This window comes from Schistocerca americana, chromosome 4 (genome assembly GCF_021461395.2).
Source record: "Schistocerca americana isolate TAMUIC-IGC-003095 chromosome 4, iqSchAmer2.1, whole genome shotgun sequence".
NCBI lineage: Eukaryota > Metazoa > Arthropoda > Insecta > Orthoptera > Acrididae > Schistocerca > Schistocerca americana.
This window is the reverse complement of record NC_060122.1, coordinates 401,970,584-401,997,689: the sequence shown is the minus strand read 5'-3', so window position 1 is coordinate 401,997,689 and position 27,106 is coordinate 401,970,584. Positions and strand designations below refer to the sequence as shown.

The window sequence follows — 27,106 nt, the reverse complement described above, 5'->3', positions numbered from 1 at the left end:
TGTTTATTGGGAGCTCCAATGTTAGGCAGGTGATGGAGCCCCTCAGGGAAATAGCATACAGGGCTGGAAAGAAATCCAACATGCACTTGGTTTGTCTGCCGGGGGGGCCTCATCCAAGATGTGGAGGCGGCCTTGCCTGCGGCTAACGAGCGTACGGGGTGCAATTGTCTGCAAGTAGTTGCTCACGTCGACACCAATGATGCCTGTCGCTTGGGTTCTGAGGCAATCCTCAGTTCGTACAGGTGGCTGGCAGATTTGGTGAAGAGTGCTGGCCTTGCAAGCGGGGTGCAAGCAGAGCTCTCTATTTGCAACATCGTTCCCAGAGTGGATCGGGGTCCTTTGGTTTGGAACCGAGTGGACGGTCTAAACCAGAGGCTTCGTCGGCTCTGTGATGGTCTTGGCAGCAGATTTCTAGACTTGCGCTATTGGGTGGGGAATCATAGGATGCCCCTAGATAGGTCAGAGGTGCACTACACAAAGGAAGTGGCTACTCGGGTAGCAGAGTACTTGTGGCGTGGACATGGGGGATTGTTAGGCTAGGCAGTAGTGCGAGAGATGTCCTGATGAACACTCACCAGTCGACATGCAGGCAGGGAAATCAGGGCGTGCTCAGTGTAAAGACACTTCAGTTATCAAGATATTAGCAGTAAATTTTAACAGTGTTTGGAATAAAGTTCCTGGATTTACTGTCCTCCAGGAAGCGTGTGGCGCGCAAATTATTCTCGGGACTGAGACCTGGCTGAACCCTGAGATAGGAAGTTCTGAAATATTTAGTGAGGGTTGGAATGTGTATCGGAAAGACAGATTAGACACTGTAGCAGGTGGTGTCTTCATTGCAGTTGACAAAAATATAGTGTCTACTGAGGTCGAAGTAGAGTGCAATTGTGAAGTTATCTGAACACGTTTAACAGGGCTAGGGGAAATAAAGTTAATTGTGGGGTGTTATTACTGTCCACCAGGTTCCGCTGTGACAGTTCTAGAATCATTCAAAGGGAGTCTACATTCTGTATCGCAGAAGTACCCAGATCATGCTATATTAGTCAGAGGCGACTTCTACCTACCTAGTATAGACTGGGATGTCAATGGATTCATTACAGGCGGTACAGACAAGCCGTCGTGTGAATTACTTTTGAACACATTATCCAAAACTGTCTTGAGCAGCTAAATCGACAGCAAACGCATAATGGAAATATTTTAGATCTGGTAGCCACGAACAGACCAGACCTCATCGACGGTGTCAGTTTTGAGACAGGGATTAGTGATCATGATGTTGTCATTACGACTATGGTTACGAGAGTTAAAAAGTCAGTCAAGGCTAGGAGAGTATTCTTAGTAGAAAGAGCAGATAAGCAGTTGTTAGCAGCATCCCACTTAGTAAATGAATCGACTTCATTTACTTCCGGTACGGTGGACGTGGAAGAATTATGGGCGAATTTTACACACATTGTAAATCACGCATTGGACAAGTATGTGCCGAAAAAGTGGGTTACGGACGGAAAAGACCCACCGTGGTTTAACAGCGCAATTCGGAGAATGCTCAGGAAGCAAAGGCAGTTGCACTCGCAGGACAAGAATGATCGGGAGAATGAGGACAGGCAAAAGTTGTAGAGATTTGTGCTGCTGTAAAAAGAGTGATGCGCGAAGCATTCAACCACTACCACCATCATACCTTAGCAAAAGATCTTGCTGAAAACCCAAGGAAATTCTGGTCTTACGTAACATCGGTACGCGGGTCGAAGACTTCCATCCAGTCACTCACTGATCAGTCTGGCCTGGCAACAGAAGACAGCAAAACGAAAGCTGAAATTTTAAATTTAGCATTTGAGAAATCTTTCACGCAGGAGGATCATACAAACATACCACCGTTTGAGTCTCGTACAGATTCCCGTATGGAGGACATAGTGATAGACATCCCTGGGGTTGTGAAGCAGCTGAATGGGTTGAAAATAAATAAATCGCCAGGTCTTGATGGGATTCCAGTTTGGTTTTGCAGAGAGTAGTCTACTGCATTGGTTCCTTACTTAGCTAGCATTTATCGTGAATCTCTTGCCCAGCGTAAAGTCCTGAGCGACTGGTAAAAAGCGCAGGTGACGCCTGTATATAAGAAGGTTAGAAGGACGGATCCTCAAAATTATAGGCCTGTACCCTTAACATTGGTTTGTTGCAGGATTCTCGAACATATTCTCAGTTCAAATATAATGAATTTCCTTGAGAAGTTGCTGTCCATGCATCAGCACGGCTTTAGAAAGCATTGCTCCTGCGAAATGCGACTCGCCCTTTTTTCACATGATATCTTGCGAACCATGGATGAAGGGTATCAGACGGATGCCATATTGCTTGACTTCCAGAAAGCATTTGATTCGGTGCCCCACTGCAGACCCCTAACTAAGGTACAAGCATATGGGATTGTTTCCCAAGTATGTGAGTGGCTCAAAGACTTCTTAAGTAATAGAACCCATTACGTTGTCCTCGATGGTGAGTGTTCATCGGAGGTGAGGGTATCATCTGGAGTGCCCCAGGGAAGTGTGGTAGGTCCGCTGTTGTTTTCTATCTACATAAGTGATCTTTTGGATAGGGTGGGTAGCAATGTGCGGCTGTTTGCTGATGATGCTGTGGTGTACGGGAAGGTGTATTCGTTGAGTGACTGTAGGAGGATACAAGATGACTTGGACAGGATTTGTGATTGGTGTAAAGAATGGCAGCTAACTCTACATCTACATACATACTCTGCAATCCACCATACGGTGCATGGCAGAGGGTACCTCATACCACAACTGGCATCTTCTCTCCCTGTTCCACTCCCAAACAGAATGAGGGAAAAAAGACTGCCTATATGCCTCTATATGAGCCCTAATCTCTCTTATCTTATCTTTGTGGTCTTTCTGTGAAATGTAAGTTGGCGGCAGTAAAATTGTACTGCAGTCAGCCTCAAATGCTAGTTCTTTAAATTTCCTCAGTAGCGATTCATGAAAAGAACACCTCCTTTCCTCTAGAGACTCCCACCCGAGTTCCTGAAGCATTTCCGTAATACTCGCGTGATGATCAAACCTACCAGTAACAAATCTAGCAGCCTGCCTCTGAATTGCTTCTATGTCCTCCCTCAATTCGACCTGATAGGGATCCCAAACGCTCGAGCAGTACTCAAGAATAGGTTGTATCAGTGTTTTATAAGTGGTCTCCTTTACAGATGAACCACATCTTCCCAAAATTCTACCAATGAACCAAAGATGACTATCCGCCTTCCCCACAACTGCCATTACATGCTTGTCCCACTTCATATCGCTCCGCAATGTTACGCCCAAATATTTAATCAATGTTACTGTGTCAAGCGCTACACTACTAATGGAGTATTCAAACATTACGGGATTCTTTTTCCTATTCATCTGCATTAATTTACATTTATCTATATTTAGAGTTAGATGCCATTCTTTACACCAATCACAAATCCTGTCCAAGTCATCTTGTATACTCCTACAGTCACTCAATGACGACACCTTCCCATACACCACAACATCATCAGCCAACAGCCGCACATTTCTATCCATCCTATCCAAAAGACCATTTATGTAGATACAAAACAACAGCGGACCTACCACACTTCCCTGAGGCACTCCAGATGGTACCCTCACCTCCGATGAACACTCACCATCAAGGACAGCGTCCTTCCCTAATCCGATGAGACTGATGACCTCACTGCCCGGTCTCCTCCCCCAAAACAACCCAACCCATTTAAGGTAGTAGATGAGTTTTGTTACTTGGGGAGCAAAATAACTGATGATGGTCGAAGTAGAGGGGATAAAATATGTAGACTGGCTATGGCAAGGAAAACCGTTCTGTAGAAGAGAAATTTATTAACATTCGGTATAGATTTAAGTGTCGGGAAGTCTTTTCTGAAAGCATTTGTATGGAGTGTAGGCATGTATGAAAGTGAAGCATGGACGATAAGCAGTGTGGACAAGAAGAGGATAAAAGCTTTTGAAATGTGGTGCTACAGAAGAATGCTGAAGATTAGATGGGTAGGTCACATAACTAATGAGGTGGTACTGAACAGAATTGGGGAGAAGAGGAATTTGTGGCACTGTTTGACTAGAAGGAGGGATCTGTTGGCAGGACACATTCTGAGGCATTAAGGAATCACCAACTTAGTATTGGAAGGAAGCGTAGAGGACAAAAATCATAGGGGGAGACCCAGGAGATAAATACACTAAGCAGATTGAGAAGGATGTAGCTTGCAGTATTATACGGAGATGAAGTGGCGTACACAAGGTAGAGTAGCATGGAGAGCTGCATCAAACCGGTCTCTGGACCAAAGACCACAACAGCAACAACAACAACACAGAGAAGGGAAGCATGAATGGTCACAGGTTTGTTTGACCCATTGGAGAGAGTCACAGAGATGCTGAAGAAACTGAACTGCCAGAGTCTTGAAGATAGGCATGAACTATCCCAGGCATGAAATATCTCATGAAAGCACGCTTACAAAAATTCAGGAATATACTGCAATGCATATGTATCACCCCATAGGGATCGTGAAGACAAAATTAGATTAATTATGGTGTATAAGGAAGCATTTACACTGTCTTCCTTCCTGAAATCTGCTACAATGGGCAGTACTTTCTGCCATGCTCTTCACTGTTGTTTATGGAGTATCCTATACGTAACTGTTCTTAGCTCGTTGGGAACATATTGCAGCTTTATGTTTGTGCTTCAAATGCAAATACTGTAGGAAATTCTTTGGATTGCCCTTGCTTGTTGGTTTGTACTTATGTTTAAGCAGTAAAATCATTCCCAGGCAAATACCAATCAATTGTGGTATATGAGCTGTGACAATAAAGTAATGAGACTGATTTTCTTTGCAAGATGTGGCAACCCCTGCAGGCTTACTTAGGCACAATATTTTTGATCTTGGTCTATAAGGTGCGTCTAATCCAAGCGGTACACCGATGCAACTGCTCAGTCGTGATTTGTGCTGTAATAAGTTAACATGTGTTTGTGTCTCTCATTACGCAAATGGAACCACATAATATTGCGCAATGGTATGCCATTTCTTTTTGCGTTAAATTGGGTGAAAACGCGACGACAACTTGCAGTAAGCTTCAGAAGGCTTTCGGAGAGGTGGTTATGTCAAGAGCTCAAGTTTTTTGTTGGCATAAAATGTTTAGTGAAGGCAGAACCAATGTTGAAGATGGAGACCGCAGTGGACAACCATCAACCTCACAGACAGATGTCAACTTGGCCAGGATGTGTGAACTCGTACAATCTGATCGAAGATTATCCGTGAAAATGATTGCAGCCCATACTGCTCTCAGTACAGCAATTTTTAACCTCCAAACAAATTTCAGTACTACCACAGTCACCTTATACACCAAATATTGCTCCGTGCGATTTTTTTGTTTCCAAGAGTCAAAACGGCGGTCAAGGGACACCATTTTTCAAACAACACAAGCTATCCAAAAGGGAACTGCTTTGAATGAGACAACACTAAACTTGACTAAAATGGTAAGCAACATTTTTTTTTCCACATCAGTCTCATTACTTTATTGTCGCTCCTTGTATGCCCCATGTTCATCACTTTTTCATTTGCCATGATGAGCATGAAAAATTACTTCTTTGTACTTTGATTTGTGTAAATTGAGGTATGTGCATACAATAAGGGTGTTTGTCAGTTTTGCTAATCACAGAGGTGATGTGTGGATTGCTTTCATCCCACCCAGATTGTTTATCTCTGCTATTGGAACATGGTTTTACTTGAAAGATGCTGTGGGTTTACATTTTTCAAATATTTTCATTATACTTATGACCTAACTGATTACAATGTCAGATTAAAGTATTACAGTGTGGGGTATTATCATGTTTCAAGTTAAAAGCTAGTGTGTGTGTGTGTGTGGTGTGTGTGTGTGTGTGTGTGTGTGTGAGAGAGAGAGAGAGAGAGAGAGAGAGAGAGAGAGAGAGAGAGAGAATATCAGTGTAATCTTTTAAATGATAAGCTACATCATTTAAAAATATTTATTTGGCAATAAATACCTTTTTTGTTTTTAGCAATGTGAAATAGATGCCTGCAAAGAAAGAATACGTCTTTTGGAATTACTGAATAAAGAGACTGCACTCAACATTGTAAAAGGTAACCACCATAATCTTGTCCTTAGGAACAAATATATTTTGTATTCTAAAATTCAGTGAATTGTTGCCTATTGCATGAATTGTGGTTAAAATTGTATTATATCATTGGGAAAATTCAGTGGAAAGAATTTAAATTTAAGAGAGATAGAATAGATGGCCAGTACTTTTCTGAAAGGAGCGAAATACCTAGCACCGCTGATAGAAACATATTAGAAAGTTGTAATCTTAGCTTTCAGAGCATGTATGCTCCATCTTAAGGCTTGGTTTGCAAGTGTTGGAAATTAGGGACAAGTTTAGGATGAGAAGGGTGCAACTGTTTTGAGGACAATTGGTGGGCCCCTTATAGCCTCTTGTCTTAGAGTACCATATTTACTCGAATCTAAGCCGCACCTGAAAAATGAGACTCGAAATAAAGGAAAAAAAATTTCCCGAATCTAAGCCGCACCTGAAATTTGAGACTCGGAATTGAAGGGGAGAGAAAAGTTTTAGGCTGCACCTCCAAATGGAAACAACGTTTGTCCATTGTAATATGAGACACAATTTAGGTCGAATGAATGACGATACAGCTACAGTAGTTTGGTTCGAGTCGTAAGCTTAGCAGTTAAGCTTTGCCAGTTAGCCATTGCTATGCGTCAGGCACTCCGTCCGTATTTATATGGGTACGCTTCCTTTTTCAAGTGCTTCGTCTGGTTTGAATCGATTGCTTATTTTGCTTTGATCTGATAAGTGCCGTTTTCTTTGTTATAGCTGTTTACGTCACTCTAAGCTGAAAATGCATTACTGTACTGTGTCATGCATTGTTTGTCGCATTCTGATAGTACGTGTTTACGGCCTGTCGCCGCTCGCGGCATGGCTTGCTTTTGTGCGCGTACTGCGGGTTGCAATTAAAAAAAAAAAAAAAAGAAGAGAGGAATCGTCTCATTAGCGAAACAATGGCAAGAGACTGCTATTTGTTGTTACTTACACTGCTGCTTTCTTTGATAATGATCAACAAGAACCAAATAATAAAATAATAGACATGTTCTGAACGAGAGTTTTTCTCCGTTTGAAAATCTTTGCGGCCGCTTCTTTAGCACATCAAATTCTGCACAGAAATTAGTCATCTTAGATTTAAAAATCTAGTCAGTTGCCGTGCTTCATTTCTGACTGTATCACTATTAGGCATAAGAATAATACGAATATAAACATGACACGATACGATTAAGTGTAATTTGAGGGCTGTGCAGAATGGGAACATGATTCTCCAACCTGTTGTCTTGCCCAGCAGTCAACATTTCAGTGACAGGTTTACCTTTCAAGAGGATGATCCATAAGCATACCATGCCCACATTGAATACATTTCTCCAGCAGGCAGGAATCAATGAAATGGAATGATGTGCAGTATTTGTTGGCATGAATCCAAGTAAACATACTTGGGACTTGGAACTAGCAGTGTGTTGTTGAACAACCCACTTCACCTCCTAGATAACATCAGAAGGGCTGCCGTCCTAAGTGTGGCTCATGCTTGAGCAGTAATTTCTTGTCCAACTTGTGAACAGCGTGCCATGGAGGATGCAAGCATCTTACATTGCATGAGGTGGAGAAAGGCATTACTGAATGTTACGCTCAAGTAGATTTCGATTTTACAGATGTGCATTTTTGAACAGACCTTTTACTTTGGTCATTGTTGTGTTTTTATCACAAATAATTTAATTTTAGTTTCATTAGGTTTATTATTTCATTTCCTACTCCCCTTGAGTCCAAGTGGACACAGATTTGCAAGCACATAATTGGTAAAAAAAAAATTTTGGGTATAATATTAAAAATATAAAAAGTTGAAATTCAACAGAGCTTTGGTATCCTTCAGTAGTGACAAATTTTCTCTGAAATGTATAAGCAATAATACCTGTGATTTTCCTCACAACACGAGTCCATAAAACTTCATAATAAATATCACATGCCTTTCTGTATTTCAGCTGCAAGTGTGTAAAAAGATTTTGTTAGGCAACACTAATTGATTATTAAAAATAAAATTTTGTCTGATGTTACAGCGAAGTTTTCAAGTTTGTGTATTTTTGGGGCGTACCATTTCTTTTCTGCAACATTGTTTTAAATAGACGCAAAGTATAAAAACTGAAACAGTGAACTGTGCATAAGATATATGAACTCAAAACAGCAGGTGCAGATTCTTTGCCAAGAGAAAACACATTTAAATAAGTAAATAATTTTTGCTTTCACAATGAAAACTTAACAGCCAAACATCAGTAGTATTCACAATTACAGAAATAAATTTAGTTCCAGAAGTACATGATGACTGAAGTATAATATAATTTTGAATAGTAGATAATATGAAGACCGCAGTATAATAATTCAGTGGGTAACAAAACCATGTTTAGCAAAAAATATTGAAGACTGAAAAAAGGCAAGCCATACTACTGAAATAGCCAATAGTCTTTCACTCTGTGGCAGAGAGCAGTTTCAAAACTACTTGACAGTTTCAAACTGTGTGCCAAATCAAATCCTGGAGACAGTTGCTTTTGTGTATCGGATCTCTTATGAACTGTGAGCGTATTTAGGTGTTCCTAAAGACCCACGTAATATTGAAATTTCAATTGTTTCGCTGTAATTTAGCTTTGGGCTTTCCTTTGACATGAACCAATGAGATATAAAAAGGAGGAAGTTCCTCTCCACCCCCTTTATCCCAGTTTTCAAAATGAACAAAGATGTTGCTCAATCAAATCAAATTGTTATAATCACATAACATACCTCAGTCAAAAATTGATATGGTGCACTTGTCTTCTGGAGAATCATTTGGTAACAGATATGTCTGACAGTGTTATAGTAGCTGTGGCATTACTTCTTCTGGCTTATACAATTTTTGCATGGTTGTCATTCCAGAAATGTACACTGTAGTAACATTTACTTTTCAGGTTTTTCCCATGTCTCTTCCAGTATTTTTTAGATTTTAGTAAAACTTACTCCTCATTTTTTGAAATATAAATTTCAGGCTCATATAATGCAGAGTTTTTTCACATAGTTTGTCTCATGTAACTTGCTCTGTCTAGTCTGATACACAAGCAAGGAACATATTTATGGACATTAGATGTAGCTTAGGTTGACCTTTTCCTGTCATCTAAAAGTTTTGCACTGATTAGTTTTCTCACTCCTCCCCCCCCCCCCCCCTCCCCCCCCCAATCTAATGACTGAAACTTATGTATATACAATATTTTTACTGGTGCACCAAGGAATTGGACACTGAGGCTGCTCAGCTCCCCCCTTACTGCATTATTCCGAGAAGGTGTATGAGTGAGACAGCTTATGTGCTGAAGGCTACACGTGTGGGAAGCTTAGGAAGACGTATTTGCAGTACAGTGCCTACTTCTAAGACACAAATATTGTATCACACTTTGATGTGCAGCATTTTGTCACAGGTGTTTATTTCCCATTTTTTGCCTTTCTTCCCCAAAGTAATAGCTTTATTACTTAATTTAAAAAGTACATTAGATGGTGCTAATACAGTAAACAGAACTAAAAAAAGCTTCACATACAGGAATTTAACATTAAATTGCATTGTCTATAAATATACACAAATTTCAATTTCAGAATATGTAATACATCTAGAACTATTGTTTGTCATGCAGACACATGTGGTTATGTATATTAAAGTCTTTTAAATCCAAACATTGGTGGGACTTTGTCAATTTCATAATAGAAAGAAAAGACCTGTGCAAACATTTGTTGACAGAACATTGAAATAATTTAAGCAGCTTGTTTGTGCTTCGAGGGTATTACTCTTGGGGTAACACATTATAATAGTCCTTTAAATTTCTGGATTGGAGAAACAAGTAATTGGAGCCAGGTGCTACACTGTTCAGGTCTCAGATCAAATTGGGAGTAATTTCACACCTTAGCAGCCAAAAGCAAGAACTGTGTGACAGATAAATTGAAGTCATTGCATTCGTGCAGAAAATCTCTCTCAGAACTCGTGATGAAATGTTTCAATTACTGAAATGTAGGCATTCACACCTGGCTTACGAATGATGGTCTCGAGTTCTCGAAAATGTTCCATGTCATGAACTTGGAAGTGGATTTTTCCATAGGATTAATTTTCAGAGTTCTGTATCTCAATTGTTAAAAACAGAATCCTTGGAGGATCATTTTGTTGTTAATCTGTCTGACTGTTGAGACATCTTTTTCTCGGAAATAGGTAGACATATCAAGTTCAAATTTGTCATTTACAGAGGTCTGTATACTTTACCCATGGTGATGTAAAAAATTTAAGTCAGTGCAGTCAAAAGATATAGCCATTTATGTCACATACTTTGATACCTGCAAACTCACTCATAAAAACCTATTGATACTTCCCATTAACCGGGAATCATGAAATTTGGCAAGTAGTAATTGAATGGTCTCACTGCTAGATATATGAACTGCAGTTCCCTGCTCATTTCTTTTGTATGTCTGGGCTAGTCTCTGGAACTACTGATACGATTTTTCTTATGTAGTATACTGGCTTATGGGGAAACTTTGCATATATAATTTAACTTAAATTTAAAACATTCTCAAAAGTCTTGGAATTCGTAGGACTGATATTGTTGTGACTTGGCAAGACAGCCAAGTCACAATGAGAGGAAGCCGAAAGGCACGCGTTAAGCTCACGCAGATTGACGTGAGGTCTGGAACAGTTAAAGGAATTAATAGTAGCAAATAAAGTACGTAGTTGGTGTAATACTTAACTTTAATCCACAGTTGTAGAACATCTCTCTTGACGGTACATGTTATAACCACAATATAAAATAATATCAAATGCTATGGCGCCTTGCTAGGTCGTAGCAAATGACATAGCTGAAGGCTATGCTAACTATCGTCTCGGCAAATGAGAGCGTAGTTGTCAGTGATCCATCTCTTGCTAAGTCGGTTGTACAACTGGGGCGAGTGCCAGGACGTCTCTCTAGACCTGCCGTGTGGTGGCGCTCGGTCTGCTATCACTGACAGTGGCGACACGCGGGTCCGGCGTATACTAATGGACCGCGGCCGATTTAAAGGCTACCACCTAGCAAGTGTGGTGTCTGGCGGTGACACCACAGATATCTTGCCATTATTGATACCAGGCGAAAATTGCTGAGACTCTTGATTCCATAGTTGACTTATTTATACCATTGTTCATAATTAATGACAATATTATGAAAAGGATAGATCGCTACTTACTGGAACGATAACATGTTGGGTTACAGACGGGCATGACAAAAAGACTATTACATATAAGCTTTCAGTAAAAGCCATATTCAGAAAAGAAAAATGCACGCACGTTCACACAAGCAAGTACACCTCACACACATGTGACTGCTTGCGTGCTCGTATGAATGTTTGTGTAGTTTCCTTTTCTGAAGAAGCTTATGCTGAAAGCTTTTATGTAATAGTCTTTTCGTTGTAATTGTCTGCAACTTAAGTGTCATCTTTACGGTGAATAGCAAACTATCCTTCTCACAATAATATTGATATTCCGACCTGGACTTCCCATTGTTCATTATATTTATTATTAAGTTTGTTGGAAACCCGCAATGTGCGAGTTCTATATGCACTTGGCCAGTTTTTGTTTGCTATCGTCAATCTTGTCTGCCATTTCAGTTACCAAATGATTCTCACCTTGCTTTAAGAGACTTAGGAATTGAAATAATTGATGTCAACCATAAGAGAGTTTGTGACTACCCCACTTACTGTAACTCAGTTTTTCCCTAGTCGCTGCTTTCATTTCAGCCAGCGTTCACTCATTCGTCAAAAGACAAGTGCATTACATCGACTTTGTGGCTGATGTAATGACATTCCAGTGAGTGTTGTTCCAGTTCATAATAGTGTAATGCCCCACCCTTTTGCATGGCTTTCAAACTATACGAAAAGTAAAGCGGTTCCCATTCCACATTGAATGATGTTGCTTTACCACATTTTTTTGACAAATGAATGGATGCCTTAGTATTCCCAATGCAGAACATAAATCTGATTTGACATAATAGTATTGCCAGCAAACTGCTTGACTTGTTGCAAGATGACTGCCAAGCTCTAGCATTCCTGTTCCTTTCCCTCCTCGTCCCTCAGCTCCACTCGCCACTGTGCTTGGAACTCTAGGCAGGAACCCAGATGGAGTGTTTGTGTCCACAGAGCACTGTTTGGTCAGGCCTTGTGTACCATATTTCACTTGTACATTGTGCAGATTGTTTTGTAGTGAATGAACAATTTCTGTTTTTACCAAGTTTAAGTTCAAATTATTCTCATTTTATTCACATCTGTGCTTCCCCAAGTGTCTGCTCAGTACTTCCTCTTAGACACTTGTGTAGGAGGCTATCACTTTGAAATGAAAGTTGTTAGGCTTGTTTCTACATCTGGAAGATGATGTTGCAAAGTCGTTTCTTCTCATTCACAAATGTTAAACTGCAATAGTAAAAGAAAAATTATGGAGAAATGTCTTGTCCATTGATGCCAGGATGATATGCTGGTAATAGATCGTAATTTGTTGAAATCTGTTCTTTAAAAGTGTAGTTCCAAGTTCTTAGTAGTTTGCATATTGCAAATTAAAATATGTTTTCCTTCCTTATTTACTTTCATATTTTTAAGATGTTAAAATACATAGACAATAAGAGGTTTTTTTTTTTTTTTTTTTTTTTTTTTACTGGAATAGAAAAATGAAACATACTTGCTGCAAATATTATAAAGAAACATTTATTCAAATATCATCCAAATTATCTACAAAAAAGTTAGAGAAATAATTGTATCAAACCAAAATCATTATTTTCTCCTTCATAAAGCTCTGCTTTGTGACTTTAAATTTTAGTTGCCTTATTTATTATGTTCTCAGTCTTCAAGTGAGTCAGACATTTTGGGGAAAATGTGAACAAATTATTGACAACTGCTATAAGTACATCGGAAATGTGCTGCAGTGTTTTAAAATGTGACTTATTTGTTTCACAGTCTAATAATCTCTCCTGTAAATTCAGTTAATTGTTATCCCAAAGATTTTCTTGAAAAATTGTTACTAGTCAAATTGTGGTAATTAATAACACATTTAAGTACCAAAGACATAAGAACATGTGAAGGTAAACTGTGCATAAAATGACTATAAAGTTCACTGATACGTAAGATTTCTCCCGTCTCTCAGTTCTCGACAAAGATCTTAATTGTGCTCCAGCATAGTTATCCACACATTTAGTTGACCGAATAGTGCCACTTGGCGCCAAGAGATGGCAGAGAAGTACAGTGTTACTTACAAAACTGAAGGTGGTGAATTTTATTATTGGATTATTGCCAGCACTTAAACGTAAGGTATGCGAGAGTGAACTCGTGTTCCTAGCTTAAGGGATCAATGTGACATCTCTTGCTTTTAAGTCTTTTAACCACCATCTTTTACTTATAACATGCTATTAAATGGGCAGAAATAGAAAAAATAGTTTCTGCTTCACAGTTAAAGAAATATTCTTTGAAATACCAAAAGTTAGTGTCTTATTGCAAATGATTTATTAACACATTATTGAGTCAATATGTTGAAGATGCAGTGAGTTTGTGCCTTGACTGCTGATGCTTCTTGAGCATATTACCAAAATGTCAAGTATCCTTCCTGTCATTACCTAGTAATAACACTACATAAGTGCGAGATGACAACACAGCTTTCCAGTTCATACATCAGAACAGACATGTAAATTTAAAATTTCTTCCCATTCCAGTCATCAATACTTTTGGTGTTCTGGAACACTCATAGGAAGTTTGCATAAGTCCAAGGTAATTTGTATCTGCCTGATCAGACATTTCTGATTAAAGCCAGAAATCTTGGACTTCATTATTTGTTTGTTTAATGTTGTATTTCAAATAGTTAGTTGACAGTAGGCATATGTTTTAGGCCGAAATGACGTAGCAGCCTTAATAGAAACAAACAAGCAGCGAGCAGATCGCTTGCCACGATATGAGGAGCGTGTCTGCCGTTTGCAGCAGTTTGTTGCCAACTTATCTGAAGATGCTGAAGAAAGGCGTCAGTCCTTGCAGAAAATTCAAGATGAGCTGAAGCACGTTATAAGATCAAGCATACAGCAACTTGTGCAGTACATCTTCCCCATAGCACAAGTTCCATCAGCTCAGAGGTAACAGCTCATCAACAGAGGCAGCACTCAAAAAGCAATTACAGCATTAACTTCATTTAATTGTAACCTGCATTGTGTTTGACTTTTTACAATGTTAAAAGAAAATTAATTTTATAGATGGCTCTTAATATCCATAGGCACAAGGATTATCATATTTTTCTAGGCTTCTATCCTTGAATTTAACATATTGTACAGTTCAACTAGTACCATTTAATGTGCTTTCAATAAAACTGTGTGCTTTCTAAAGCAGTAAATATCTTTCACAGTTTCAGTAAAGTGCCAATATTTTGTTTTATTATTCATTCATGTCACACAAGTGAAATGTAATAGATTAGAATATGCCATTCACAAATTTTTCCTAAGAATTTGTAAAGAAGAATCCAGGTATAAGAATTACTGATGTAAGGGCAGCAAATTGAGGACAATCATGCAAATAAAAATGAGCTTTCAAAAGCCCATTTTTAAAATGTTGTAGTAATAAGGGGCTGAAATGTTCAAATTATTTCTTCTTTCATTGGTCATAAAGCAATATAAATTATTGATGTTATTTAATGCTATAAAGAAAGAAAATGTTCCGAATTTCAGTGTAGTAGCCCAGTGTATATTACTAATGGCAGTATTCACAAAAATATTTCATCCCGTTACTCTTAACATTGCAAAGTGATTATTAAATTTCACTGTGGATGTAGACAACAATCTTCTAATTCAGTACCAATCATTTGTGTAGTGAGGAAGACAATGAAACACAAGATACTGTTAGTGCCTTGGCTGAAGCAACTCGCACTGCTTATGTTAAAGGCAAATGGGTATTTACCGACAGTTCTGGGGAACTACACCATTGTATAGTAGCCCCATCACTTCCTGGGTCTGGAGATTATTCTGCTTATAATGCTTGGGGTAAGTAAACGTCAGTTTGTGGCAGTTTAAAAGTAAAACCATAGATGTTGTTTAGAGATAAAACACCAACCCTAGTGTGTTGTGTAATAGTGTTTCCTTTAATGGCTCAGAAACTTAAATTATAACATGTTTATAAAGTGTTAGGAGCATTTGCACAAAATTCTGGAACACACAAAGTGTTTATTTTCCATTAATTGTGTTTTTTAAAGTCCTAAAATGAAGAAACAGTACAACCTTCATCATTTGACAATGAAATGAAACACATTCTTAGGTGATGTGATATTGTCTTGACTCTCGATTAGTATTATATTTGTTACAAGTAATGCTTTTAATTTACCTAAACTGCATTTTAGTAATCAAATTAGTTTATTGTAATTGCAGTTTCATGAGGTCAAAAGGTGAGGAAAAAATTTCCAAAATTTATGCTGTAAATTTGATAACATACAGTTAAGACATGGACAAGTTAGATCAAGTAGGTACAATACATCAGCGGAACAGAAGTAATTTCCTTTGCATATATAGATCCCTTTTCAGAAATTTGGGCCATCTACAATAAATTTCATTACTTCATTTCATTTTATTGAGGGCAAATATTTGCAGGGAACAGAGAAGCTATGAATTTTCAGTGGAACAGTGGTGCACTACTTAGCAGGCAGATAGATGAGTACTAGCTTTTCTCCACTCATTGATAAATGACTTGGTGTAGATCTACATATAGGAGGAGGCTCCACAAATTAAATGTGCATGTTTCATGAAGCATTCGACCCTTCCACAAAATCTGTCATTACTTCTGCTTATTCGTACATAAGTGCCACTATTAGATAAAGTTGTATACTATTTCTGGTATAAATATCAGTAGCTCCTTTTAATGGCCGGCCGGTGTGGCCGTGCGGTTGTAGGCGCTTCAGTCTGGAACCGCGTAACCGCTGTGGTTGGTTCGAATCCTGCCTCGGACATGGACGTGTGTGATGTCCTTAGGTTAGTTAGGTTTAAGTAGTTCTAAGTTCTAGGGGACTAATGACCACAGATGTTAAGTCCCATAGTGCTCAGAGCCATTTGAACCATTTTTTTCCTTTTAATGACAATACTATGAAAAGGATGGATTGCTACTCACCATATAGCGGAGATGTTGAGTCACAGACAGGCACAACAGGACAACTAGTAAACATGTAAGCATTTGACCGGAAGATGACCTTACACACACACACACACACACACACACACACACACACACAAACCACTAGTTGCATTTCTTTTCTTTTCTTTTTTCTTCCACAAAAATTAACTGTTGAGATTCTGAATAGTATAAATCTTTCATGTACAAGAATAAATGTGTAAATTTTAAAACTTTCATGGCGAATAGAATGTTCAAACAAAAAATCGTTGCATGATATTTCGCCTGAGCACTTGCCAGTCATCTTCACGTGAGCTATTGAAGACTGATGAAGACCTGCTCCATTCCATCCTATATAGCGCGCTGCGAGTATTCTGCAAATGCATCAAATTTGAAGTTACCAGACAGACCACCCGTCACATCAGCAACCCCCTCGCCTGAAGAACTGTGGAACTCAGCTGTCCTCTGTGTTACTGCTCCTTGTGTCCATTGGTGCACTCTGTCTTCTTCAGTAGAAAAAAATTGTGGAGATGATGGAATTCCACACACTGTCCAACTGGTAGCAGCTATAACAGTTCATCAAATTTTTTGCCAGGTGTATTTCCCCAGATTCTTTAGTAAGGGAGCCCCGAAAAGATGTAGCTGTGGTTAGAATCACAGTTCTATCATAATTTATTGACTGTCCAATGGAAATACAGTGTTCGGCATAGGCAGCCCTTCTGTCTCCCTTGGTGGCCAACCTTTTTTTATAGAGCATTTTGATCCTTTCACCATGAAAATAAAAAAAAAGATGGTTGTTTACCCTTTTAGGATGTTTTGGTTAGACGAAAGAACGATGATGGTTCACTGGGGCATTCAGTTTATCGTAAGCCCACTCATACCAATTTGTATTTGCGAGTGTCAAGTTGACGTCACCCGTCACAAACTATGAGCATTTTTAAAACACACGTATGCAGAGCTCACACTGTCTCAGATATAAGTAGTTTACCTAAAGAGCTCACCCACCTAAATACAGTATCTAGAAAGAAGGGATATTCCCCCCAGCACATTAACAGAACACTGTCAGTTAAAGTCAAGTATCAGGAAGTGGTTAAAGAGGAGAACACACCGGCAAAATCCATATCATTTCTTCCTTTTAGGGGCAATATTTCATTTAAAATAGCAAGAATCCTTGAACCTCGATTTTCCACTTGCCTTTTGCAACCAAGTAAGTCCGCTATTGCCAAACACTGTCAACTGGACATTCAACTGAGTATGATAGAACCGAGATACTGACCACAGCTACATCTTTTTGGGACTCCATTATTAAAGAATCCTTATAAATACGGTTGGCGGAAAATCTGATGAACCATGTTAGTGGCTACCAGTTGCACAGAGCAGGGAACCCCGTCATCTTCATGATTTGTTCTAGTTGAAGACGGCAGAGTGCGCCAACGGCTGTGGCAAGCACTAACACAGAGGATAGTGGAGTTTCAAGGTTCCACCAGCGAGGGCACTGCCACTAGAAGTCTGGTCCTTCTTTCAACTTGAATTTTGACGCATGTGTGGAATACTCGCAGCGTGCTATATAGGGTGCAACGGAGCAAGTCTTCGTCAGTCTTTGATGGTTCACAGGTGCCCAGTCAAAATATCATGCAATGAATTAATCAATGACTGGCTGCAAGCCCGAAATTTGTTTGAACAAGAATGCAAATAATCAGCATATGTGCTTAAGAACTTTTCGTGATACGTTTTTGATCCTCTTTTTACTTTCTCCCCCCTCCTTCCACCCTCCCCCCTGGTGACTTTTTTTGTCTCGTAATATTATCTTTTTTGAGGAACTCTGAAGATTGAAATATGACCAAAAGTGTCACATAATTATTGCTAGTTTCTATCTCTCTGTTTGTTTTTTTGTTTCTGGGATATTCATCCATTTTTCTCTGTTGCAGACCTTGACAATCCCTAAAATAGTATTCCTCTTAGAAGGAGAAAAGCTAGTGAAATTCTCTCAAACAAATGTAAGGGATAAATGTCATTTTCTAGTATGCTCATGTTGCCCACCCAATAGGCAACAAACTTTGTTTGTTTATGAAGACTTTTCTCTTGGAAGTTTGTCCAACAATACCCTGTGTATGACAGCATTATGTGAAATATTGAAAACTGACAACTGATATTGTAGAACACTCTGGATCTTTAGTTAAAAATGTATCCAAAAGTGTGATCATGGTCATAGAAGACTGTAATCTAATTGATGACGTGATACCACTTGACCACCACCCAACCTACATGGGTGTTCCCTCATTGAGTGTATTTGCAGTAGATTGAAATCACTGATGCTTCAGTTTCTCTGAAATTATTAGATATGGACCTGCTGTATAAGAAAAAAATTCCTCATTCTCTAGTGTTCTAACTATTCCTTGGTTCAAAATGGATCCTGCATCATGAAATTTTTAAAAAAGAAGCATAGTGACCTTTCACACGAGATGTTTTCAAGTGACACCCTGACTGGTGTGCCAAAGGTTGTCAAAATTGGTGGTTCGTAGCGTATGGCCTTCCTTCTTTTTTGGTGTAGGGCCACAAAGGTTGTCAAAATTGGTGGTTCGTAGCGTATGGCCTTCCTTCTTTTTTTGTGTAGGGCCACTGACTTGTTCCACTGCTTTGATATCTGCTTTGATTTTTGCAAGAAATGCTTTTGCCTCACAAAATAAAGTTTTTTATAGTGGTCCAAATGGTGCAGAGGGATTCATTTTTCATTTGTTTTTATTCAGCATTTATCAAATGTAGCAATCGACGTCCGCCAAATCCTTTTCATTGTTAATGTTTCATATACCAGATGATCAAAAAGTCAGTATAAATTTGAAAACATAATAAACCAGGGAAAATATAGATAGAGAGGTAAAAATTTACACACATGCTTTGAATGACATGGGGTTTTATTAGACAAAAAAAAAAAAAACCAAAGGTCACAAAATATTTGACAGATGATGCTGGACAGCAAAACTGCTACCGTGACGGGTGAGAGGTACACCGATATGTTACAGAATCGCATCATCCCCAGCCTAGCTGATAAATACCTGCTGGAACGTACGATGTTTATGCAGGATGGCGCTCCACCCCATATTGCTAGACACATGAAAGATCTCTTGCGGGCGTCGTTTGGTGGTGATCGTGTGCTCAGCCGCCACTTTCGTCATGCTTGGCCTCCCAGGTCCCCAGACCTTAGTCCGTGCGATTATTGACTTTGGGGTTACCTGAAGTCGCAAGTGTATCGTGATGGACCGACATATCTAGGGATGTTGAAAGACAACATCTGATGCCAATGCCTCACTATAACTTCGGACATGCTTTACAGTGCTGTTCACAACATTATTCCTCGACTACAGCTATTGTTGAGGAATGATAGTGGATATATTGAGCATTTCCTATAAAGATCATCATCTTTGCTTTGTCTTACTTTGTTATGCTAATTATTGCTATTCGGATCAGATGAAGCGCCATCTGTCGGACATTTTTTGAACTTTTGTATTTTTTTGGTTCTAATAAAACCCCATGTCATTCCAAGCATGTGTGTCAATTTGTACCTCTCTATCTACATTATTCCGTGATTTATTCTGTTTTCAAATTTATACTGTCTTTTTGATCACCCGGTACAATGTAACACTTTTTCCTCTGTGAAACATTTCATGCACATTTAATCACTTGTTGCCTGATACTACACTATAATGTGTACTTCCGTTTTCATCTGTGGTCGCAGTTTTGGGATTCCTTTTATTTTGATCAACTTTGAGATAAGTATGGCCATAAATTTTCACTCTTTAGTGGAGTGTGCGCTGATATGAAACTTCCTGGCAGATTAAAACTTTGTACCGGGCTGAGACTCAAACTCGGGACCTTTGCCTTTCGCGGGCAAGTGCTCTACCAACTGAGCTACCCAAGCATGACACACGCCCCGTCCTCACTGCTTTATTTCTGCCAGTACCTCGTCTCCTACCTTCCAAACTTTACAGAAGCTCTCCTGCGATCCTTGCAGAACTAGCACTCCTGAAAGAAAGGATATTGCGGAGACATGGCTTAGCCACAGCCTGGGGGATGTTTCCAGAATGAGATTTTCACTCTGCCCACGAAAGGCAAAGGTCCCGAGTTCGAGTCTCGGCCCAGCACACAGTTTTAATCTGCCAGGAAGTTTCAAGTATGGCCATGTTTAAGTTCAGTCATCCTTTCATTAATTGTCAAAAATGAGGAAGTGGACTCCATAAAATCCTCGTAAATATTGTAAACATTTCCATTGTCAATAAATAATAAAAAAAAAAAAAATAGAATTATATGAAAAATAGGAAAAGACGAGAGAGGAGCATCTACGAGTGTTAACTCGACAGCTGCAAAATAATGTCTTGCTCACTCTCTCTTGTACATGTGTCCATTCACTGTGTCTGCAGGAAATTGAACAAGTCTTATGAAGTTTGTGAGAAATATGTATAAAAACTTCTCGTCCTAGTGCTTTGTGGTTAGGAAACTGTCTATAGTAGTCTTCATTGGCCAGTTAGAGTGTATGGTAGCTTTGTTCATCATTAACACTTGAACTGAGATACAAATACTCTGTTGACCACTGTACCAATAGAGAAACTTATTTCTTGGTCAAATGAAATTTCATTTTTGTAATAAACAGTTAATTTACAATTTGGAACTTTCGGCTATGTAAACTATAAAATTTGTTGCGGAAGTACTAAGTTCAACCAATACTTTCATTTAAGAAAGATTTACTTCCAGACTATTACAAACTGATGACTAACAGAACAAATTACAAATACTTTTTATGAAATTCAAAGATATTGCAGAATGTCGTGGGATGGTAGTTTACAGTGAACGTCCAAACATTTATTATAAACCAAGAATTGCTGTTTGACTTCAGCATCCCAATCTCTGCACATAGTAAAGTAAATGGAAGTTGTTAAAGTGGCTTTATCACAAGATCAGCCAACCCATTCTTTTCATCTGTGTGTTCCAATGTAATTTCGCCATTCAGTAATCTTTCATGAACATAGGAGTCTTGGACATATATGTATTTTATTGTTGGCAATATGGTGTTTAACTGGTTTCAATGGACTATTATTGTCAGCATAAAGTGTTGAACCTCCCCAGGGGCTCACAGTCCCTTTTTGTGTGTGTGTGTGTGTGTGTGTGTGTGTGTGTGTGGCATGGGGCCCCGAGCTATTGCAGTCGCCTTCCTTTTTCCAGACTGCATTACCGTCCCTGTTCCTCTCCTTCCCTGTAAATGCTCCTTTCTCCCTGCCCCCTCGTTTCCCTCTTGGTGAACTTCTTTATATCGACCTGCCTATCCTCCTGGCTTTGTTTTGGTATGTGCCATTGTTTAGTTTGCTGTTTCCATCTCCTTTTCGGCATTTTTGGTCCCCTTGGGGTTTGACCTCCATTTCCAATGTTTTCCTTTCAGTGTGAGCCATTTTGGGATGAACTCCCAATCTAGTTTCCATGGAGCAGGCTCATCTCTCCCCTCCCCTCCCTTTTCCCCTTGCACCGTGGCTCCCTTCCTGCTAGATCACTAGCACGGTAGCCAGTCCGTGTGGTGGGACTGTTAAGTACCCACTTGGCTGAGCCCACTGACAACACAGGGATCACACTGCTAATACTTGAGCTGTTAACGCCTGGTATATGCCAAGGAGTCGATGCTCATCACTTTGGGGCATCAGAACTCCTGGCAATGGCTGCCGTGCCAAATAGCCCTTGCTGTGGCTGGGTGGTGTCCACGGGGGGAGCCCATGGTTGGAGTGGATGGTACAGGGCGGACGCTTTGCACATGAAGCATGAAGCCATTCCGTGGCTGTCTCTAAGGGTAATAGAAGACATGACACTCCTTCTTCTGATCCTTTGGCCTTCCCCTCCCTGGCCACCCCCTGGGAAGAGTGTCAAGCTCGCCAGCTTCGGTTGAAACCTCAGTACCTGTTTTGTACCAGGACAGATGGCGAAAGTTTTGCCATGGCCAAGCCTCTGTTTTTCGTGGAGACAATTGAAGATAAGTATGGTGAAGTGGAATCCATGAGTAAAACGTGGTCCAGTTTTTTTCTCATAAAGACATCTGCTGCCCAATCTGAAACCCTGCATGCTTGTGACCAACTTGGTGACATCCCAGTCTCCGTTGCACCCCATGGACCTTTGAACTTGGCACAGGGCATCATTTTCCACTGGGGTCTTCTTCTCCAAACTGACAAGGAGTCCGATTTATATGCCGTGTACAGCGAGCAATCGCACCGATATAGACGCCTTTATCTGGCCTTCGAGGGTGATCCCCTCCAGGAGAAGGTCAAGGTGATGGTGTATCAGTGTGATGTAAAACCTTATATTCCACCACCAATGAGATACTTTAAATGCTTATGGTTTGGACACGTCTTCCTGCTGCAGCAATGATCCCCTCTGCTGTGACTGTGGGCTCCTCTTCCATGAGAGGAGTGCCTGTGCCCCTGCCAGTGTGCATAAATCGTAATGTGCAGCATCCTCCATGCTCACGAGCATGCCCGGTGTATGTGAAAGAACGAAAAATTCAAGAGTACAAGACCTTAGATTGACTAACATACACTGAGGCTTGTTGAAAGTATGACCGGCTCCATCCCGTGACTATAACCTCTACTTTTGCTTCAGTTCGTCCATTCCCCCTCATACACCCTCCTCTTCCCTGCCCCGCTCCATTCGCCCCACGCCCACACCCTCCCCCTCACTCTCCCCCTCCCCTTCAGTACCCATACCTATCGTTTTGGGTGCTGCTCCCCCTCCCCCACTGGAGAAGTGCTCCCCTTCTTTGGCAGCCACCGGTACTGGAGCTCCCTCCCGGAACTCCTCTTCCCAGCACCCCCCTGAAAGGCGATCTGCAGCTCCCCATCTGCCGCATGATCCACGGTCAGTGGGTGCCAAGATTGACAGGTGTGATTCCGTGCCCGACCTCGCTGCAGTCCGTCCTTCTATTCCTTCACAAGAGAAGAAGCAGAAACACAAGAATAAGGACAAGGCCTCTCTGGTACCCCCTGAGGTGCCGCCTTCCTGTCCTCCAGCCAATGACCCCACCTATATTGACATTACCCCATCCTTATCGGTGACGGATGGTGACTTGGCGGCATGACCTGCTCCAGTCCTTTCGCTTCCCATTTGGACTCCAGCTTGAGAATCCTCCTGAGGAATTGGAATGGCTATTTGCGTTACCTCCCGGAGTTGCAGCCCCTTCTTTCCTCCTACTCCGCTACTTGTATTGCTCTCTGGGAGACTCATCGTGCACCTTTTCTGTTCAGACTGAATTGGCCTCTTGCGGGCGTCTGGTGGTGTTTGCAACTTGCCCTCCATACCACTCTGGAAGCAGTTGCTGTCAGAGTCCATCTGGCCACTCCAATGACAATCTGTAATCACATCTCTACCTCCCGGCCGCCCACATCCCTTGCCCTAACCACCCTTCTTCAACAACTCCCTTCTCCCTTCCTGTTTCTGGGGGACTTTAATGCCCACAACCCTCTTTGGGGTAGTCACACAACTACTGCCCTGGGAAGGACAATTGAAGCTGTTCTGGTAGGGCTTGACCTCTGTCTCCTAAACACCGGTGCTCCCACACACTTTATTGTGGCACACAGCACTTTCTCTGCCATTGACCTCTCCATCTGCAGTTCCGGCCTTCTTCCCTCCATTCAGTGGGGTGTCCGTGATGACTTATGCGACAGCGATCAGTACCCGATTGTTTTGACCTTCCTTCAGTATATCTCGCTCCATCACCCTCCCAAGTGGGCCTTCTCTAAAGCTGATTGGGGTGCCTTCTCCTCTGCTACCATCCCCCCTGTATTACCACACAGTAGTATTGATGAGTCAACACAGACTTTGATTGCCACCATTATTTCCGCAGCTGTTTCAGCTATCCCTTCTTCCTTGGGTTCTCCCCGTTGGAAGATGGTCCCTTGGTGGACTCCGGAAAGTACTGCGGCCATAAAAGACCGCCGCCGTGCTCTTCAACACTTCAAGCGGCACCCTTCTAGTGCTCACCTTCTGGTCTTTAAACGATTCCTCCATGCCTGGGCCCATTACCTAATCAAATTTCAGAAACAGATTTGCTGGGAATGATATGTGGCTGCCATAGGACTGCGCACCCACTCTTCACAAGTCTGGGCGAAACTGAGGCAAATTTTTGGCCATCGTCCTCCCACTGGTGTTGCAGGAATTTCTGTGCGTGGTATTGTCCTTACCCATAGAGACTTTGTCGTAGAGCGTTTCACTCAACACTTTGCCCAAGCCTCTGCATCGACTCGGTATCCTCCCGCATTCCTCCTCCCGAAAGAGTGCTCGGAACGACTGTCTTTGTCTCACGTCTCGCTGCTTGGAGCCTTATAATGCCCCATTTAGGGAGTGAGAATTCGCCAGTGCCCTCGCCCTTTGTCTCATCACGGCTCCTGGTCCCGATTGGATACATAACCAAATGCTCCAACACTTATTGGTGGCTGGCCACCGTCGTATACTGATCCTTTTCAACCATCTGTGGAGTGAGGGGGTATTTCCTACCCAGTGGCAGGAAAGCATTGTTATTCCGGTGTTGAAGCATGGGAAGCCACTTCTTCAGTTGGATACCTACCGTCCAATTAGATTTACCAACACCCTCTGCAAGCTCCTGTTGAGTCGGCAGCTGTTGTGGATCCTTGAATCCCGTGATCTTTTGTCATTGTCTCAAGGTGGTTTTCGCTGTGACTGCTCTACGGTGAATAACTTGGTCCACCTGAAGTCTGCTATTCAGTCATCTTTTGCCCATCGGCAACACCTCATCGCAGTCTTCTTTGACATGCATGAAGCCTACGACACCACCTGGCGCCACCACATCCTCATCACCCTTCACAAATGGGGCCTTCATGGCACTCTGCCTGTTTTTATCCGTAACTTTCTTTCTTGTCACTCTTTCTGGGTCCAAGTTGGTTTCTCCTACAGCACTTCCCATTGGCAAGGAAATGCGGTTCCACAGGGTTCTGTGCTGAGCATTCCTCTCTTTCTCATTGCCATTAATGGACTGGTGGCAGCTGATGGGCCAAGTATTTGTATGCTGAAGATTTTTGTATCTACGGCGTTTCCTCTGTCATGGGAGCTGCAGAACGCCGTCTACGGGGGGCAATTTTTGGCTCTCTCCCATCGCTTTCAGTTTTTGGTGGCCAAGTCTTGTCATGCATTTTTGCTGTTGCCTTACAATCCATCCCCATCCGGACCTGTTCCTCGATGGCCAATCCCTCGAGGTAGTGGACACCCATTACTTCTTGGGTCTGGTCTTCGATGCCAGGTTGACATGGCTCCCTCATCTTCGCCAGCTGAAGAGGAGGTGCTGGTTACATCTCAATGTTTGTAGATGTCTGTGCAATACCACCTGGGGTGCAGACCGCTCTGTTCTCCTGTGATTGTACAAAGCGCTTGTCCAGTATCATTTAGACTAGGGAAGTCCAGTCTATGGTTCTGTGTCACCTTCAACATTGCAGATACTAGACCCCATCCACCATTGTGGGGTACGACTTGCGACTGGTGCCTTCCGGACTAGCCCTGTAATTAGTCTTCTCGCAGAGGAGGGGATTCCAACACTGCGAGTTTTGCGCCAACCGCAGCTGATATCTTATGCACTTCGCATTTGTTGCACCCCATAGCACCCTAATTATGGTGTCCTTTATCCATACATGGAGATTAACCTCCCGCAGTGGCGGCCACGATGTGGGATTTCCGTGGCTGTCTGCACCTCAGTCACTCTTTTCTGAGCTCGAGCACCCCTTTACCACCTCTTTTCTCCACTCACGCAGGTACCCCTCTGCTGTGTGTCTCTTGGCCACAGCTCTGTCTTCATCTCTCCATCAGTTCAAAGGATTCTGTTCCTCCGGAGGCCCTTCGCCACCAATTCTACTGTCTCCTCAGTTCGATCCAGGGTTCAGAAGTCATTTATACTGATAGCTCCATGGTTGCTGGTCGCACTGGTTACGCTTACAACCATGTGAGACACATGGAATTTTGCTCCTTGCCAGATGGCTGTAGTGTTTTTACTGCAGAATTGGTAGCCATCTTGTGCGCACTGGATCATGTCCGCTTCTGCTCAGGACTGTCCTTCGCTATCTGTAGTGACTCCTTGAGCAGTTTGCGAGCTATCGGCCAATGCTTCCCTGGCCACCCATTGGTCATAGCTATCCAGGACTCTTTTTCTCTCCTTGATCAACATGGATGCTCAGTGGTTTTCATTTGGACCCCCGCCCATGTTGGGATCCCTGACAATGAACTTGCTGATCGACTGGCTAAATTGGCTACTAATGGGCCATCTCTTGCTATTGGCATTCCAGAAATAGACCTTAGCTTGGCATTACGTTGTCAGGTTTTGGGACTTTGGAATGCAGAATGGCACACTTTTTCTTCACCGAACAAGCTCAGGGCGATCAAGGATTTTACAACTATGTGGCGGTCCTCCTTATGGGCCTCTCGTAAAGCTTCTTTCGTCCTTTGCCAGCTCCACATCAGCCATACTTGGCTGTCTCACAGTTATCTCCTCTGTCGTGAGGATCCCCCTCTCTGTCATTGTGGATCAATGTTGACTGTGTGTCACCTCTTACTGGACTGTCACGACTCAGCCGCCCTGTGATGGACTTTCAGCTTTCCTGACTCACTACACCAGGCGTTAGCTGACAGAGCCTCAGCGGCTGATCTAGTTTTACGATTTCTTTGTGATGGGGGTTTTTATCACTTTAGTTAAGGGTGGGACCTCCAACCTTATTGGTGGGTGGAGGGGATGGCAGGCTGTCTTGCTCCCCCCTTTGCCCCGATATGACTGGCTTCGACTGGGCTTGGTGGTGGTTCACCCCCACCCGCTGCCTTCCGACTCCTTTCTTTATGGGGTCTGTTTTAT

At 41.6% G+C, this 27,106-nt stretch overlaps 1 protein-coding gene across 1 annotated transcript in view; it reads left to right on the top strand.

Moving 5' to 3' along the window:
* LOC124614025 (beclin 1-associated autophagy-related key regulator) overlaps positions 1-27,106 on the top strand; it is a 105,865-nt gene that overhangs the window by 13,596 nt on the left and 65,163 nt on the right. The window contains exons 3-5 of the mRNA XM_047142842.1: positions 6,040-6,121; positions 13,985-14,222; positions 14,950-15,119. Coding sequence (XP_046998798.1) covers positions 6,040-6,121; positions 13,985-14,222; positions 14,950-15,119 — 490 coding nt within the window. The remainder of the gene's footprint in view (positions 1-6,039; positions 6,122-13,984; positions 14,223-14,949; positions 15,120-27,106) is intronic.